Raw genomic sequence first — 20,120 nt, forward strand, 5'->3', positions numbered from 1 at the left:
GACTCTTGTAAAATTTGCTACTGTGACTGGTTCTTCACAAAAGTGTTTATTTAATGTAGCTTTGAGTTACTGGAAAGCTAAGAATGATGACCAAAATAAAAGATTTAGCCATGACTTGATCTGATAAAATTGAGTTACAGAAAATAAACTATGCATTATCATTAACATAGTATGCAAATGAAATAATTCCTTTTTATTATATTAATGATTAGACTTATTGTTCAATTCATGCTTCACATTAACAACTGAGAATACTTAGTTAATTTTGCCCTTTCTCTTTATTTTTGACCACCTAATTTATTTTAAAATCTTCTTCAAATACAAAGAAGAAAATTACAGGTTCACCTGGGGGATCCCTGGGCTGCAAATCTATCAGTAATTTTTATCCCTTTAAAATCTGTAAAATTTATAGAAGAATTTTTTTAAAGGGAAGCCAATAAGATATTTCTTAAGAGTAGACCAATGGATAAGCGAGGAGTATATCCCTCACTGAAGAAATAAGGTCATTTCATTGGAATAATAAACAATCACAGTTTCCAACAATAATTACAGGCATTGTCGTTAAGGCTAGAATCTACTCACATTCATAAAATAACTTATGATAAGCTTTTTTGTACAAGTGCTCTTTATTAAATATATACATATATACAAATTTTATTTGGCCTCATATTACTGGCATCAATTTTTAAATAAGGACTTGGATTGGATGATTTCTAAGGCATTTTTCAGCCTTAAAATTGTTAGTGATTCTAGGACATGCCTAGAGTGATAGCCAAAAAAGGAATTCTCAGATATAACTCACAATATTTGGCATTTGCACATGTTACATACAGTTCTCATACACAACCATTCCAAGGCAATGCAATAGCTGAAAAACTAATGGCAATTAATAAATATCGTTTCTTTTCTAAAATATAAGAGATTCTTCTTGGAAGGTGGCCATTTTTATCAAAATGTTCCCCCCAAACATCCGGAACACATTCATTCACACAATCCAGATCAGAAAGAAAGAAATATAGAAGAAAAATCTGGAAGCAACACAACAAAAAACTAGACCTAGATTTAGTGTCATAAGACAGCTGCAAGAAATTCAATTAAGTTGTTAAGCCTATGTAATGAAAAAGAAAAGTTAGTACATGAAAATCCTGATAAATTGCTTAACAGAGTCAGCAGAGTCCTACCCCTTAGCTATGATTTTTCTTCTTTCCTCCATTCCTTTGCTGCTCTTTTAAAAATACTCACCTTAGTTATGAAACTGTACAAAAACTGCCCTCCCCCCAAAACACCAAACTTCCCAGAAATACAAACTACCAACACAAAAACTTTCCAGAAGATTAGCATCTCACCAGCCATATAGATCTATGTTGGGAAAAGCATCTAAAAGGCCTTGTATTGAGTCCCTAATTCTGATGATTCTAAGATTCTGATCGAATTCTATCTTACTATTCTGATCAAATTTGAGACAGATACTTTATATGATCTTACAGTGCCCAGATTTCTCCTCTTGGGTAAGCAGTGCTTCTTACTCAGAGAGCAATCTGTACACATTTTCATTATATTTTGAAGTCAATTGCTGAAGCTGTGCTAATGTGTTACCCTCTACTAATACAGGAGAAGCAAATATTTTCAATATGCTCTCAGACTCTAAATAAATTTCTCCCATTAAAGAATGCAATGTCCTCTGCTAGTTTATGGTTCATTAGCATGCACTGACTGTTCTACTATTCAAGTAATATTGTAGGTAAAGGTGAAAGAGCTTTCCTAGAGACACAGTGTCTAGCATAGTGCCTGGAACACAGTAGGCTCTGAATAACTATATGTTAAAGAATACATAACTGAATGAACTACTATCAAAAAGAATTCATACAATGAGATAAACTTTGGCTCAAAGCACAGATTTTTCAAGTCAAGTGTTTAAGTCCTGTTAGGCCAACATAAGACAGGGAACACATCTTCCCTGGTCTCTGTTTTTGTTTTTGATGCAGCAGAGGTTTCACACACTGGTATTTGTTTTGTCCCATTTCCTTTTAAAAATGTTTCATTTAACAAGGAAAGTCCTTTTCTTGCAGATACTAGAAGGATCTCCAAAGGTCACCGCGTATGATATCCGATAATTCTGATTAAGGGCAGTGCCACTGGGAAATTTAGGGTGGTTGGTTGATATTCATAGTGTATATTAAAAAATGTCATAGTCTGTTTTCAAATTTCAATGCATAAATATGTACCACGTATCTCTAATAGCCCTATTTCTCTTGACCCAACTTTCCAGGATGGTCTGCAATGTTCTAATTTGAATGCTGAATTGATTCTATTCAAATCATTTTTCTGAAATGAAAGATGGCTCACTCTCTCTTCACTGAGGAATGAATTAACTCTCCCAATAACTGGCTTGAATTTTTTAAATGTAAAAATTACATAGACTTTTTATTTCAATAAAGAACAATGGTTTAATCTTTAAAAACATTTAAAAAGGCATTCTTCATTAAGTTCATCATCTTTTAGGAAACTACTCTAACAACAAAATTACATTAGACTCTCTGACTTCTCCATAGTGTCCTTAGATAAATAAACAACCCAATAGACCATGTTAAATGCCCCGAATGTTACTGGAAAGAGAATGCGGGCGTATTTGTCTATTTTGCTTGTGCCAGATCCAGACGGTGGTGGAGCAGAGGGAGGAGTAGTGGCTGACAACTTCCCAGAAGCGCCTATGGTATTAACAGTGGTCTTAATTCGCTCCAGTCTTGATCCAAACACACGGTGGGTAGAAGCAGATCCAACAGAAGCCTGTTGGGACACATACCCAGTTCTACTAGGAGTAGAGGAAGGAGCAGATAGAGGTGCTCTTGCAGCAGATATTGTTTCAGCTGCATTTGCATGGCTGAATGGGTTTGGACTGGCAGCTAAGTAAGACTGTGGTGTGGCTTCAGAAGATCCTTGAATAACTGTGGAAGATTTGCTCGAATGGTTTCCCACCTCGGTTCTGTTGCCAACATCAGATTCAGAGTGAACCGAGGCATTTGTTCTTTTTCTCATGTTCAGATTGGCATTTGTGTTCTGAAAAGGTATATTAAAAATTACATTGATTATGTCACCTTATATAGATTTATACAAAATTTAAAGGGATCGAAGAACTAAAATTAGTTGTTTCTATAAAATAAACTTTTATTAACATGTTATAGCCACTCAGCTTGATGTAAAAGCTTAAAAATACCTAACTAAAAAAGAACATGAATGTATTTGAAACTCTGAATCAAAAATCTTCTGTTTCAAAATACTGAATTTAAGTCTATAGAAAATGTGTCTTTTAGAACAATAAACTAGACTTATGCTTGATTTTATTTTAGGACTTCCTGATGATAGCTGTACAACTTCTTTGTTCTGTTTTATCGAAAATGATATTCTGTGCTAGGTTGTATACCCTTTGGTGAATTTTATATATGTTTGTTTTATAAATAGGAAGAACTGTACTTACACTTGTGCACAGAATAACAATAAGAACCATCCATATGTGCATGACATTCCTTAAAAAAAAAAAAGTGAACTCCAAAGCTTAAATTTCCAAATCCCTGAAGTTTATTGTCATAATCTTACATAGGCAATCCTACACATTATTATAAAAACTGGAAATCCTAATGTATTTTTTCACCAAAATAATGAAAATACAAAGGAACATTAATTTTAAACAAAATGTTATATTAGACATGTAAACATCATCACCATATCATTGCATAAATATCTGAATTCAAACTATTTACCATTAAAGGGTGGTTAAATCCAAATGGAACTACTATTTTCCATCAAGTTATTTCATGTGTAGAACAAGACCATCCTTGAATACAGATGCATGATAAAGATTAAAATTAATTCTCTTTATATTGTGACAGGCACTATAAATAACTGGATAGCAACTATATGCTATCCATGCTAATGAAGGAAAGCAATGCTCAAAGGATTCCCAAAATAATCATGTCTGTCGTTAGAATATACCATGATTCTTTTTGTAAAAAACATTTCCTCCTTGTGCTTATTCTAAGCTACATTAAGGGTATATTGTAATTGCCTTCTATACTCTCCCCTTACCATTTTATGAGACAGGTGGTGAGTGAGGAGATGAAGGAGGGGAAGAAAACCAGCTCAGAAGTGGGTGATTAGAAGGAGACAGCCTACAGGAATATCACAGATAATATTATATACAATTAGCTGAGAGCTTGTTTTACAGAGAAATGTTTACCTACAAATATAATCCCTCTTCAATACCACACCCATCAAGTAGGTTGAAAGTGTTCAATCCATATTGAATATATTTGTGGATTGGGACTTCAAGCTTGCTAAGTAGAGAAAGAATAAAAGCCTCACAAAATTTAGAGCCAAAGTAAGATCTGAGCGGTTTAGAAAGTATTCTTCATGTCAGGCTAGAGTATTCTTCTCAACAGGTTCAGGTGAACTCATGAGAAATGGTAGTCTAACATATGGCACCTAATTTTGGAGAAGACAACTGAAACCAAAATTGACATCAACATAAAAGCAAAAGATACCATGATTTACCCTGCACTCTTCCTCTACAAAGCACATTGTAAATGTCAGTTTAATCCTCAGATTTTGAGTCCCTAACAGAAAAGAATAATATTTAATTGATTAACATCAATTTTGAAATGTCATACAACAGTGAAGAATATAAAGAAGGATAAGGTATATCCACATTTAAAGAGCTTACACTGCCATTGGCAAAATGCATACCCACACACATGATGCAATCAAAAATATAACAAAAAGTAAACTATAGTGAAGGTCAAGCTGTAACCAAATTACAACTATACTAAGAAGAGAAGGGAAGAGAGTAGTAACAGACCAGTTAAACAAGCGGAAAAGAAACGTATGTTTTCAAATATAATCTGATGTTTACATACTGTCTTCTTCCCCTACAAGTTAGGTTGCCCATGATCTTTAGAAAGAAACTCCTATATTTCCCAAGACTAAATTCTAAGAATTAGAGACTTCCACTTCTGGCCAAAATGGAGTACAATGGACTGAATTGTATGAAGTGGCAAGAAAAAAAATCTGGACAAAATATCTTTTTTGAAGACATTGAGCATTAGGCAACATAGAACCATAATCATTGAGGGAGAAGAAACAAACTTGAATGTGTTTCCATGCTACAGAACAGGATAGGAGAATTCAGGAAAAATATGACAGATTCCCTGAATTGAGGACATGCAGCTAAGAATCCGAGGAAATGAAGGTGGCTAGAGTTCATAGGAAGAAGTAACAGAGAAGTGTAGGCTGAGAGAGAGAGAGAGAGAGAGAGAGAGAGAGGATTCCAGAAATCTGAAAGAGTCCCCATTGCTTGAATATTTTAAGCAGAGATCAGTTTATGAGTATGAAGTCCTACCCAAGGCTGCAAAAAGAACCCCCTAAAAGGATTAGAAGGAATGGTACGTGGCACACACAAAACCAGGGATAATTCATGTTCCCACCAGCCAGACTGTAAAATCTCACCATTCATGTAGCATTTGGTAGAATACTAAGAAGGACCTTGCTACAGTAATATGAAATAATTAGCCCTAAATGCAGCTCTAGTCCTGCTGAATGAATTTTAAAAGTAACGTCTGAAAGGATGAAATTAACTCTCAGCTGGGCCTCAGGAGAAAGCACAAGAACGTTCATAGGATTCTCTTTTCCCTCTAGGTCAATATCTTTCTGGAACCTCCTGAAATCTCGACTGTAAATCATGTTCTATATTGGCGATAAATTTAAAAATTGCAACAAACTTTCCTCCTTCTTTCGATATGAATGTCCCACTCTTCCCCTATCAAGAGATGGGGTTTATCTCTCCACCTGGCTTCCTCCTAACTTTCTCTGGCCAACAGTATGTGGTGGAAGAGATGGATGTGTCATTTTTGTTTTAGCCTTGAGAGTTCTGGCTTGCTTCCAATCTCTCTCAAAACACTGCCATCACACCACTAGAAGTTAGGACTAAACTAAAAACTAAACTAAAAAGATCCTTTGGAGCAGAGCCAGTCAGCCCAGCGAGGCTATCCTAGGTCACCCAATGGCCACTGATCACTAGATACACGAATTTGTCCCAGCTAAGGGAGGATGAACTGCTCAGCCAAGCCCAATCAAGATCAGGAGAACATCCTAGTTAACCCATACACTTGAAAACAAAAGTAAATATTTATTGTATGCCACTGAAATTTTGTTTGTTATGCAGTCTTATTGTGGCACTAGATAACACAGATAGTCCAATTACATCAGGAGTCCTAACAGAAGGTATTGCCAAACTGCTTGTGAGGGTGAAGCTCTCAAACATTCTGGGGTAAGTAGAAAGCTAGCCAGCCCAGAATTCATCTAAGACCATTAGGGGGCCCTGTTGCCTAACTCCACATACCAGCTGAAGGACCAAGATATTTTGCCCTTTATAATCCCATTACTGAAGAATAGCAGTATTTTAAAACTGGAAGAAATTCTAAAATTCCAGTTCCTCATTTTACAGTAGAGGAAAGTAAGAGTAGAGAGGTTATGACTGGCTGGAAGCCATACAGCAAGTTACTGACAGAGTGTTTTGCCAAGTTTTACAGACTCTTGATAAATATATGTGGAGGAGACATTAGAGAACTTAATAAAGTACACCAATCTCTGTGAGTCAGTTAAGTATTTGCAATAGTCAAGTACACTGTTGGGAACTTACTCAAGACTTGGAAATCAGAAGAGAGTACAGCATGGCCTTTCAATGTCACAGTGGAGCGCTGTTTAACAAGTCCACCCAAGGATTATTAAGCCTGTACGCGGGAATTTGCTTGAGTTTGATTTCGCTATTTAATATTGGATTTGAGTGCAAACATTGTGAAAGTGAACATGTTAACTTGTAGATTCCTGTCCAGGAGAACAGACCACCAAAGGTTATGTTATGGTTTTGTTGTCCTATAGGATATTATTCACTTCTGTACCTAATCTAGTACTTATTATCGTACTCCACTTTTTAAATGGCCGCTTAGAATCATCAAAAAGATTTTGAACCCATTTTACCACTTATGTGGTTCCCTCATTAATTAATGAGTTGGGTAAAACTTTGACAGATGCCCTTTTTTTTTTTTTAAGATTTTATTCATTTATTCATGCGAGAAAGAGAGAGAGAGGCAGAAACACAGGCAGAGGGAGAAGCAGGCTCCATGCAGGAAGCCCGACATGGGACTCTATCCTGGGTCTCCAGGACCAGACCCTGGCCAGAAGGCGGCGCTAAACCGCTGAGCCACCTGGGCAGCCCAACAGATGTCCATTTCATATTTGTATGAGTTCTCTTTTCGATGGTTTGAAAATAATATTCTGACTACATATGCTATTATATTCTCACAACATCTACTATTAGACGACTTATAAATATCAAAGAAACTATGCGCAGACTTGAAGAATATACCTGGAGAAAAAAAATGATCCCAAGCCAAAGAGATAGGGTCCATCTCAGATGACTGGAAGAAAAGATCAAAGATGCAAGAGACTTCATGAAAACAGAGGGAGTGGCATGAAGTGTGCCCTAGGTTTACCACTCCAAAACAAAGATCAGATCTTTTTATTCTTAGTTTAAAAGTATTAGTAAGCTTCTGGAGTATACAGACTATCTTATTAATCACTGTAGGAGAGCGCACACAGCAGACACCTATGTCATAATAAATCACAGAAATGGATATATTATGGAATTGAAAGTATCAAAAATGTTCTATTTGACCTCCAGATTATCATCCCTTTGCTTATGAAGTAGATTTCTAGAATATTGCAGATAGTGCCTAAGGCATATGTTACCTTGATGCAACCCCAAGTCTGACTAAGAATGCCAATGGAGTCTCAATACTCTACACATCAGGACCCACAGAGAGGAAAGCAGAATTAGACTGATTTGGGGCTTAAATCCTTGCTTTCTACCAAGCAGCCAAATAATACTTGAGTTATTTTGTACTTATGTCTCAAGGACTACTCAGTAAAAAGTGGTTGTCATTTTCCATGGTGACAAACCACAAAAGGACTGAAAAAAATCTGCTGACCTACCTGGCACAGGATTCACTAGGAATACTATTCATACAGCCCTCGAATTTTGGAACAACTAATGTGTCAGAGTGATGTAATGTTGAGGCATCATCATTATTCAGCAGACACAGTGGCTACAAACAAGAAAAGCACCTAAGCTTCATTTGATTTTTAAAAAATGACTTGGTTTGAAATCATTTTGTCACTAGTCACAGTAGCCCAAAGCAAGGAAACTAGTGGGATAGGGATGTGAGGTAGCAGACTCGAACATTCCCAACAAATCAAAGCAGCAACAGGCAAACAGGAGCACATCCAAGCGATTCGTCAATCATGACTGTGATCTGACACGGTTTCTAAAGAAGTTTCATCAACTGCAAAAAGAAAATTCGTCTCAACTTATGACTCCAGCAGCAATGAGATAAAATGGCTAAGACGAGCTTTGCAGGATACACGCTATGCTCACATTGCTTGCTCGGGAAGCTGATGAGGTTTAATAACATGTAATTTAATCCTTCCAAATTAAAAACAAACAAGCCTAATAATGAACAGGTTTATCTTCTAGAATATCAATGAGTCAAAATATTTTTTTAAAAAATCCAATCATGTAAAGACATTTATTCCAAGCCATCTTGACAGGACGTTAGCCACACATCTTACTTAATAAAGAAATAACCAAGTACAGTAGAGCGGCTGAAACTAAACTCCAAGATAATGATTTACTGAAGACTACCAGTAGTGTTTTTAGAAAATGCTACTGCATAGAAATGAAAAATATCACCTCCAAATAAATATGCTAAATATTTCATAAATAGTTACCAGGGGACTCAATCATACATTGTGAACAACAAAATGTAGAAATGAAAATGCTGAGTTCTCTATTTATTATATTTCATTTTCTCCCAATGTTAGCATTTAATTCAACATTTGTATTTCCATAAGCTATGGAAATACTACTTTCAATATCAAGCGCTGGGATAAAAAAATTTATGTCTTCAATTTGAAATTGCCAGAGAACAAGACCTTACAAAATTCATTTATTTTGTTGTTACATGTTTAGAGACTGAGAGTTTAACTATTAGGATGTCTTGAAGACATGCAATGTGGTCATTAATTTTGTTTCATAGCGATTCCTAGTGCTCCTTTTTATTCTCTGATGCATTGTATATTAAATATATGGGTCTAGTACAGGAAATCTCTTTGTCGGAGCTTTCACTAGTCAGAGCAGAAGTTCTCAGGTTGATCAAGTGGGCCTGACCAGAATGCTACCTGCAATTGCTCCAGGATCTGCATTCACCAATGCTTCCAACATAACCCTGGAGAGGGTAGTGGGCAAAGGACACTCGATTCATTTTATCCAAATGCAAACACTAACCTGGATGAATCTTTTCTTGCTTATAAATGAAAAGCAGCATCAGAGTCATTCTAAGTTTTATAAGAATAACCTAGGATGCTGGGGGGCTCAGTCAGGTAAAGCATCCGACTCTTGGTTTCAGCTCAGGTCTTGATCTCAGGGTCGTGGGACTGAGCCTCAGTATGGGCTCCATGCTCAACAGGGAGTCTGCTTGAGATTCTCTTCCTCTCCCTCCTTCTCTGCCCCTCCTCTGCTGGCATGTGAGTGTGAGCACACATGTCCACTCTCTCTCTCACTCTCTCACAAATAAATCAATAATCTTTTTTTTAAAAAAAAGATTTTATTTATTTATTAATGAGAGACACACAGAGAGAGAGGGAGGGAGAGAGAGAGAGAGAGAGAGAGAGGCAGAGACACAGGCAGAGGGAGAAGCAGGCTCCATGCAGGGAGCCCGATGTGGGACTCAATCCAGGGTCTCCAGGATCACACCCTGGGCTGAAGGTGGTGCTAAACCGCTGAGCCACCCGGGCTGCCCCAATAAATCTCTTCTTAAAAAAAAAAAAGAATAACCTGGGAGCTAGTTGAGAACTCCGTTTCAGGCCTATTTGCAGGAAGTCTTATTTAGTTAGTTATGCTATTGCTAAACATCAAACATCAGAAATTGGGAAACACTAGCTAAATAATTAGGATTATGTGCCCCCAAATCAGACAGACCTGGACACAAATATTAAATTTGCCATTTACTAGCTGTGAGATATCTTGCCAGCTATTTAACCTCTTGAAACCTCAAAACCCCTGCCAAAACAGGAGTAGTAATGGTGCCTTCCTCATAAAGAATAAATAAAACAATGAATATAAGGTACACAGAGTGTCCTGCACATAGCGAGCATCAAATGAACATTATTTAGAAATAATCCAGCAGAAGGCAGATGAGATTCTATCCTCAACAGAAAAAAGATATATCACTCAAAAATAAATCACTACAGTAAACTTTTAGAAGATATTTTCTATATTCCTATAAAAATATGGCCACCATTTCTAATAATCAGAAAGGTGGAGGAACACTGGAACAAGGGACGGTCTGTGGTGTAAGAAGTCAGCCACGAAAAGGATACTGCTGGCTGAAATTAAGTCATAATCATGGAACCCTGATCAGATAAAACCAGTATCCTTATGATAGAAGAAGAAACACCACAGAGTTCCTTCTCTACACCAAAAGAGGATACAAGAAGAAGGCCGCCATCTGCAAGCCAGAAAGAGCTCTCACCAGAAACCAACCCTGCTGGAATCTTGATCTTGGATTTTCTAGCCTTTAGAACCATGAGACACACATTCCTGTGGTTAAAGCCATCTAATCTGTGTTATTTAGTTATGGCAGCCCGAGCCCACCAAAACAATTAGCTAACTTCAATAAAATTAAATTTAAGGCACATATATTTTAAGACTTTTAAAATAGTGAATATTAATTAACCTTGTAAAAAAAAAAAAACTAAACAAACTTCCAGCTCTCTCTTTTCAGATTTTTTTCTTTGTTTCTAGTCGGTTCTCTTCTCCACTGGGTGAGTATATCCCTCTGATAACCTCAAATATCCTGGATAGAGTTAAGATACAAGACATACAGAGAAATACAGATGCCTTTGACAGAAATTAAGCCTTGATTTCTTTATAATATTTAGTTGTTCTTGACGACTAAAAATACTTTCCTATATACCAGAAAGCATCTACATTCCTTTCCTAAAATATCCAAATTGCCTAGATATAAGATTCCTCCAGGATACCTTTTGAGTTCCTTTCATCTTCTCTTCACTCAAATCAGAGGAATTTGGTTAACTGGGGCTTTTATCTATCCTATCTATTTTGGACTTAGCTCCAGATCTTTCTTAACTATCCAATACTTTTCCCTAAATATTTTTGCCTCTCTTCATATTACAAATCTAATGTATGACTCTTTCTCTCTCTCTCTCTCTCTCTCTGTGTGTGTGTGTGTGTGTGTGTGTCTATGTGTGAATGTGTGTGTGTATTGTGAATTTCAGGGCAATATTTGTTTAAATATTTGGAAAATGTCATTACTAACATATTTTATAGCTTTTCTACATTTTATATTAAGATTTTTTTAATCCTTAAAAGTAGAGTTAATATACCTGATAAATACCCAATAAAACATTGCAAAAGAAATCTTGGTAAGTTTTTAAATCCCTATTTTGACTGGCCAAATCAATTTATTTTTTAATATACAGAACATTACATTTGAACTGAGAAAACATTTAGACACTGCTTTTTTTCTTAATATAGACTTGATATGATTTGAACATAATAAAATTGTGCCGTGACAAATACCCACCCAGAAGGATTCAGCTTCATGCCAACCCTACCGGAGCTGATATGCCAAATAGTCCAGGTCACAATTTTATCCCCCTCAGCAAAGGCAACAGGAGCACTATTCAAAAAGTAGTCATTTATCAAGACCAGATTCTCAGTACACTTCTGCTGGAAGGAAACGTTTCAAAGCTCAAGCATTACCCATCACATCCCTTTGTAAAATCATAGCTATTGCAGTTTAAGAAAGCCTTTGATGAGTCAAGAACCTCACCTAAAACAGGCTGTTTCTTTGCAATATTAGACAATGTTTGCCTATGGAATCTAAACATTTATAATATATTCAATAGATTTATTTTTAGGGAAAAAAGCTCAAGTGTCCTGCTTTAACTCTTGTTGAAAGTGAGTAGTAGAAGATCCACAATTAAGCTCATAAGCAATAAAGGACTTATTAAAGGCATTGATTGATTCACTCTATTATTAATTTGTCCAACATATATGTACTAAGTGTCCAATTTTTCAAGTTATTTTGCTGAGCATTGGGACTACAGAAATGAAAAAATATATATATCATCTTGGCAACTTCTCTCAGGACTTAGAAAAAAACATGTAATAACCAATAAATGCTATAAAGAAAAAGGTTTTAAATTAAGGAGTGCATTACGTAGCCCAATTGCTGGGAAAGCCTCTTTGAGAAAGTGACTGAAACTTCAGGGATGAGTTAGGCATAACCAGGTAAAGAAGGGACTGTGGGGGAAAGGAAGGAAGTGCCTTATGATAGTAGGGACAAATTCTAAAGATTTCTGTCAGTAGCATAAGGATGAGAAACTTCCTTATCAGTTAAAATTTGAGATCCCTTTAAGGATGTTCTAAAATCTTCCTTTTCTTTTCTTCCTCTTGTATTGTTCTGAAATGAGCAATTAAGGCAATGCCTTATATTCAGGGCTACTCCAACATAACAAATGTCTGATATTTGCACTTGCCAGAGATCATGAATCCCCACCAACATCTCTACAGTGTATTGGGTACTTACTAAGGACCAAGCACTACACTATATGGTTTTCACAACCTCAAGTATCTCCTACAACCACCTGGGAGCTAGTATGAACATTCTCAGTTTTTCCAACGACGACGACATTGAAGTCTAGAAAAGTTAGGAACTTCTCCCAAGGTCAGACCATTAAAGGGGTTAGAGGCATGATTTAAATGCCAAACCCGGGCAGCCCTGGTGGCTCAGCGGTTTAGCACTGCCTTCAGCCCAGGGCGTGATCCTGGGGTGCTGGGATTGAGTCCCACGTCAGGCTCCCTGCATGGAGCCTGCTTCTCCCTCTGCCTGTGTCTCTGTCTCTGTCTGTCTGTCTCTCTCTGTTTCTCATGAATAAATAAAATCTTTTAAAAAATAATAAAAACAAATAAATCCCAAACCCACACTGTTAAGCACTCAGGATGCTGCCTACAATAGCAAATGCATATATGAATGGGATTGAAGAAAAGCAGAAAAGTATTTACCTGCAATATGTCCACAACAACCCAACCAGCCGAGTGACAGTCATAAACGGTTTGGCTTTTTCAGAGTTGATTTTATTTACATTTATTTGGTTTCTGTCATAAGCTAAATAAACACTCTACTATGCTTTGACTCACAAAAAGAAAAAAAAAAAAAAACCTTTCTCTAATTAATCCTGCCTTTCCAGTATGTGTGAAAATCGTTCTAGAGTTGTTTTTTTTTTTTTTTACATATTACTCTTTCTCCCATTTTTCCTTATACTCTTTCTATTCCTTTGCTGCTTGGTTGTCCTAACATGCTTATCAACATTACTTCGTATCTTGGCTAGCCTGTAATTTTTGAACTGTTTTAAAAATGAATCAACATTACCACTCAAAATCTGTATCTTCTATATGATGAAAATATTTTAATGATGATCTTTTGCAAGAGAGAAGCTGTGCCCCAACTTTCTTCCACAAACTTTCTCTTAAGTTAGAATATAGCACTGTCAAAAAGATGTTTAAAAATTTACTATTCAAATATATGATATGGTAAAGCCGAAACATTTTTACCCCCCTGGTACATCAGACACTGCAACTTCAACTTTAATTGTAACCCAGAGAGGGTATCAACACAGGCAGTAGCTCTCCTTCCTGACTTGAGAATGATTCTTCAAACATGTAATTATCCACAAGTAATTAAAGTTAATGAAGTTCAGCAATCCACGTGCCAAATTATGTATAAAGTTAATGTGTATACATACATATGTGTGTGTAGTAGAAGAGGACTCATTAAGCCACCATTGTGTATGCTCTTGTATTTTCAAAACCAATCGCTTTCCCTAGTCTTTACAAATGGAAGCACAGTCAATTGGTCATAAAGCATATGTTGAATTATGCTTTTAACACAATTCATTACAAATCTACTCCATCTACAATAAAACAGCACATTAAGTCAGAACAAATTGATATTCTACTATGACACCACTGGGTAGCTCTTACGTTGTCAAAAAGAGGACACCCCCCCCTCCCCCCATTGCTGAAGCCATTTAGATTTTCTCCAGGAAATTATTTGACTTGTCCTGAAGAGTAAGTCCCGTGATCTCAGCTATCATTTCCAGTGGGGCATTATCAAAACCATTCAACATTTAACAAGGCTCTCCTGCTGAAACAGCTGTTCATCCAAAGTGAAAATTTTAAAACTTTCTCTGAGCCTAGATAATCTCACTTGAGCTAGAAAATAAGGTATTAGACTATTTTGCATGTTCTATCACTTGATGACAAGAAAGACAATTTTGCACTTCAGTAAAGGCAGATTGCAAATTTAGCATGAATTGAACCAGTAGCTGAGCTCCAATTTATGGTAAGTGGCTCATCAGCACATTAATGTCTACCACCCTGATAACCACTCCAGCCAAGCGGGCCAGAAAGTAGATGGCCCAAATATCTGGTGGGAAGCAAGAAAAACTACCCTCTACAAACATCTATAAAATGAATCTTGGAACCAAAAGCTCCCAAACGTCTATCCTCATTATCATTCTCATTGGCACGATGAGCTAAAAACCAAAGTCAGAACCATAGCTTCTAAAATTGGGTAGATTCAAGTTTTGGATTCTGCTAACTACTAGCTATGTGACCTTGAGGGGGATTGCTTAGCCACTCTGTGCTTCAGATTTCTCCTGGGTAAAATGAGGAATTAATGATGGGGTAGGATCCGTAGAGCGCCTAATGCTACTACCTAGAACACAGTAAGCAAGAAATACTTGTTAAATATTAAAATTGCACTGTTACCATTTCAAATTCGAAGACAAAAATGTGGGTAGTCCCTATGAAGTAAAATATTACAATAGAAGTTTCCATTATTTCTAAACTCAGATGTATTTTTTAATAGAACTAAATATTAAATGTATACTGTAACTATACACCTCAGAAAATGCTGGAAACATAGGGGAACACTATACTTTGCGCTCTCCTCAAAATTCACCTTATTTCCTATTTCTAGATGGAGATAATCAGCTCTGTTCCTTGAAGCAATGCTAAGAACTAGCTAAAACCCAACTTTCCCAGATTTGTCAACTGCAGAGATAATTAAAGACTCCCGTTTAAAAGGTTTCCTTCTGGACTGATGATTTTTGAAGAGACATAAAATCAGCAGTCCTGTGATTTTGTTCTACTTAATCACATTAGCAACTGAAAAAATATTTTCACTTTCCCAACATATAAATACTAAAATTTCTCTTACATGATTAAAGAAGAAAAATGAAAATATCCCTCAAATCAAGCTTTTGATCCCTTCCAGCTACTGTTCTATCACTGCGAGTTTAGGGGAAAATTGTCTGTATTTACTATTCCTGATTCTTCACTTGCACCCATTATTATTTTATATCTCCTCCTATTTTTCCCTTACAACTCTTTGTGGATTATTCCAACAGGCCCTTTTTAAAATCTCTATTTTACCTACTGTCTCAGCAGCATCTAAAACTGATGATCACTTCCTCCTTCTTTAAATTTTTCCCATAAACTGCACAGTCTCGTCATGTTCCCTTTACCTTTCTCTGTCTCCAATGTGGATGCTCTTCTCCTGCCTAATTCTAAAGTGGTATCTTTCCATAGATTCAACTCTCAGACATCTCCATTTTCTCAATATTTAGGTAAATAAACCTGTCCAGTGGCTTGGATTATCACCTTTATATCAATATTATAAAATCAGTGTTTAACTTCTCAAAATTTTCCCCAACCTGAGGACTCCCTATATCCAGGAGGGTGTCATTCAGATATACTAGAAGCATACTAAAATTTTGATTTATTCATTTGTACATCCACTTGCTTATTCATCCAATTATTCAACACATGTTTATTGAGTATTTATATGTCAGGCATTATTCTTGGCTCGGCGATATTAAAGTGGAGGAAAGGCCCAAAATTCTTACCCTTACAGAAATTACACTTTTGTCCAAAGTCAAATCTATATAAATATTTATTCATATCCAATGACCCCAATGTATTTATCCTTACAAATACATCGCTCCTGCTGTATCCTAGATCTTAAAGACCGGCGCACAATCCAGCTAGCTACACATGCTACGAAACTTCAACTACTCTTGCCTTCTTCTGCCTAATTCTTTTCTGTCCAACTTCTTCAAGATTTTTCCAATCTGGCTAGTCTTCTTCACAGCCTTATAAGGGCAACCAACATTTCTTACTTGGCTACTGCATGGGCTATTAACATTCACAGACTTAACATGTCTATGAATCTTCCCTCTCTCTACTCTTCATTAAAATAATATTTATACATTGTAAATCTGATCACATTACTTTCTTGCTTATATTCTTTCAGTTGGCTCTCTGTTTTCAAGAAAAAAAAACTTACAATACTTATATAGCATAATGCTCTACAGGACCTGGGCCCTGCCTTCCAACCTAGCCTCATCTTCCCTATTATTCTCACATCCTCCTCTTAACTACCCCAGTTACCCTAGTGTAGCATTTGCTATTGGTGCCTTGTCTGTATTTATTTTATTTACCCAGGACATTACTCCAGACAGGATGATGGCTTACTGCCTTTCTCTGACTAAACAATTTTTTTTTAATTTTTATTTATTTATGATAGTCACAGAGAGAGAGAGAGAGGCAGAGACACAGGCAGAGGGAGAAGCAGGCTCCATGCACCGGGAGCCCAATGTGGGACTCGATCCCGGGTCTCCAGGATCGTGCCCTGGGCCAAAGGCAGGCGCCAAACCGCTGCGCCACCCAGGGACCCCTGCCTTTCTCTGACTAAAGGATACTCTATCTACAGGAGATCAATCTGGGGGAAAGGGCTGGCCCAAAAGTTCAAGAAAGTTAATTAATTTGGTAACCCAAATTAATGAGACAAGAGTTGGTAAATAAGCATCCTACTTCTCTGTCAACCATTTTGAAAATTCTGAGGCGTGTTTCACATATACTCTAAGAGAATCTCTAGGATGATGAGTACATAGTGGTAAAGCTGCTCATGAATCACACTTTCTTGGATTTTCTTTCTTTCCGCCATCTTTCTTTCCTCACAGTGCTTCTTGGGATCACCTCAAAAATTAAGTGCTTGCACACAAATCCTTGCAAAAGAGCTCTGCTTTGGGGGAAACCCAATTAAAACACCTGGATTCTAGCAGGATGTCCTCATTTGGTTCTACAAGTATTAGCTACATTGTCTGCTTATGGATCCTTGCACATAGCCCTCATATCTTCTTTCCTCTATCTCCTTTGCCTCCCTTTTGTGTTTTCTAAGGTAGTACTTAGCTATGGATTGCTCTGAGAAACTTAATGTGACACATCCACCAACCAACACCGGAGTACCCCACCCCAGAGATGCTAATCTGAACTGCTACATCTTCCACACAGCATTCTGTGCTTTTTCCTAGCCTGGCATGTAGCATACTGTGTGAGTGCCCCTCCCTAAGTGGGTTCCTTAGGGCTGCGGGACTTTGATGTTTTCCTTCTCCCTCTAACTAGCACAGTACCAAACACTAAGAGATAGTCAATAAAAACAAGTCAAATGAATAATAAATAAATGATGAGCAAACTGTATTGAAATAAATCAACAACCAAATCATTCCCTCCTGTACGCTCGGAACAGCAAAAATGAGTCTCACACAATGTGTCTCAGGAGATAAGTAGTTGGCAAAGCTATATAGCCAAAAGCAGTGCATTTAAATCCACTTGGAAACCAGATGACAGTCATTTATTCTATCCAGATTATACTTCCTGGGCTACTATAGTAGTTAATGAACTGTTTAATGAGTCAATCCTGGAATATTAACTGATAACCAGAATTAAATGCCTTTCCTCTCCCATTTGATACATCTGCTTGTTTCAAAGTATGACTGAATGATTGCTATTGAGCAGAAGAGCATCACCTCTTGGATCAACCTCCACCTTCCTCTTCCCCTCTGCTGCTACCCAGGAAAAGCACGAGGCTCAAAGGCACCAACCTGCCTCTGCAGGAGCAAAGCAATGGGAAACGTGAGTCTCTCCTTCAAACCAGTTGAAACATGTAGCCAGTAGCTGAAATAGCTTGTTTAACAAGGACTGGATTTTTCCTCTCAATCATAGTTCTAAAGCTATCAGTTATTGAAAAGCTGATTTTCAAAGCACACACTAGAACAGCTTTTCTGTACAGCTGCAATGCTATTTAAATCTTCCATGAATATACCCACAAACCCAAGAAAATTCTAAGCTGAAATACTGCTCTTAGAAAGGACATTGTAAAATAAGACCCTATGGGGGAAAAATCCAGGAAGTGAAATCTGGTCGTTAATTTTAATATTGAAATTATAATCAGGCATATGGTTTCTACTCCTCCAAGACAGAAGAATACTTGAAATCACTATTTGGAAGGTCAGCCCATGAGCTGCTTTGGTGAGATGCTTTGGTGGACGCTAGCAGCCAGCCTCCCACTCATTCTTTAATACACCTCAGAGCTGTGGATAGATGTCCCACCTTCTGCTGTAGGGAGGCTGGAAGCCGACGTAGAATAAGCAGCAAAGGCAATGGTTTGGAGACACTAAACTGATCAGTGGGAGGCAAGATCATGCTTGGAAATTATCGACTCCTGAACCCAAATTTCTGCTCCACAGTAAATCTCAAGTCCTTTATCTGTCACACGCCATCGTGAGAAAAGTCCCAGTACCCCACCCCCCCCACCCCCGGTGACCCTGGCAGCACCGATGTCACACTTTAATTCCACATCACCAGCCATACCATTCTTCTGTTATGGCCAAGCAGTCCCACTGCAACCATTCAGGCTGCCTTTATAGTATTTTATGGTGTTGATACCTCTTTGAATTTCATCAGAGTGGACACTTTAAGACTCCAGCCCATTATGTTGCAATCTGAGTTTCCCTCATTTAAGACATTCAATTTCATCAAATTACCTACCGAATGAAATTATATTGAGCACCGGTCACGATTAGTAATATTTTAGAGCCATTTGTTTGGAAGCTGCTGATGAAAACCAGCTGACACTATACCCAAGACAGTTGACTGAAATCATGACCAAAGAAAAGCCATGAAGAGAATTGTTCCGTGTCCCATCAAGTACTGTGTAGCCCTGTGGTTCACATCCACTATTTCTTAACTTCCAGTATAATGGGATCTTCAGACAGGGCCAAATGAATGCTTGCTAAATTATAGATTCACTTCAAATAAGAAAATCCCACACTATCCCATGAATATGCTGGGATGATTGTAAGATGTAAGGCAAAGGGTGCACACGACTGCAATACCTAGCACAACTCCTGGCACAAGTTAACACCCCACAATTGTTTGTTGAATGAACAGATAAATGAATGTGCATAAGCTGAGATCTTGACGTTTAAGGAAGGTTTACTAAACACCAGTATATTGAAGGTTCCACACAAATGTCTTGAGTCATCACTTGACCATAAAGCATGAATAAAAAGCTCAGCAGGGCCAAAGAAAATTTGGATCTAGTCCATATTTTAAAGCACTGTGGAATTAATAAATGAAAATGTAATGCCACTTTGGGTTTCTGTTATGCCATGGAAACCTGCTGGTCCCTTAATTTTAAAATAATTTTCCAGCATACTAAAATCAGAACTTTTTTTCTCATGTTGTTCTTTCCTTTGTTTCCATAGGAAACAGTGACTTCCAGGCATCCGAGATGACACAACATAGATCACCAAATTGCATGCCACCCTGCAGTTGCCAAGGAGATAATGTATGTCATTCCTACAAATAACATGTTGCTCACGCCTTCATTTCCTTTATCTAGCTTTTTAAGATATTCTTCGCCTGAACAGAATTCAGATAACGTTCACTGTGCACTGATGGAAACATTCCTTTTTTTAAAAATGTGTTTACCCCCATTCCCCCAAGACACTTGATAGCATCACACATGCCGTCTGTGGAAGGTCTGAGCATATTTTATGCCGATTTTGGAACCAGTGAT

The 20,120-nt window shown here is 37.3% G+C and overlaps 1 protein-coding gene across 2 annotated transcripts in view; it reads right to left on the minus strand.

Annotated features, from left to right (window-relative positions):
* Window positions 1-462: 462 nt before the first annotated feature.
* Window positions 463-20,120, minus strand: part of GABRA4 (gamma-aminobutyric acid type A receptor subunit alpha4) — a 62,724-nt gene continuing 43,066 nt past the window's right edge. For both annotated transcript variants that reach the window (XM_041724095.1, XM_041724096.1), the window contains one exon: window positions 463-3,057. In XM_041724095.1, coding sequence (XP_041580029.1) covers window positions 2,524-3,057 — 534 coding nt within the window. In that variant the 3' untranslated portion in view covers window positions 463-2,523. The remainder of the gene's footprint in view (window positions 3,058-20,120) is intronic.

This window comes from Vulpes lagopus, chromosome 12 (genome assembly GCF_018345385.1).
Source record: "Vulpes lagopus strain Blue_001 chromosome 12, ASM1834538v1, whole genome shotgun sequence".
Taxonomy (NCBI): domain Eukaryota; kingdom Metazoa; phylum Chordata; class Mammalia; order Carnivora; family Canidae; genus Vulpes; species Vulpes lagopus.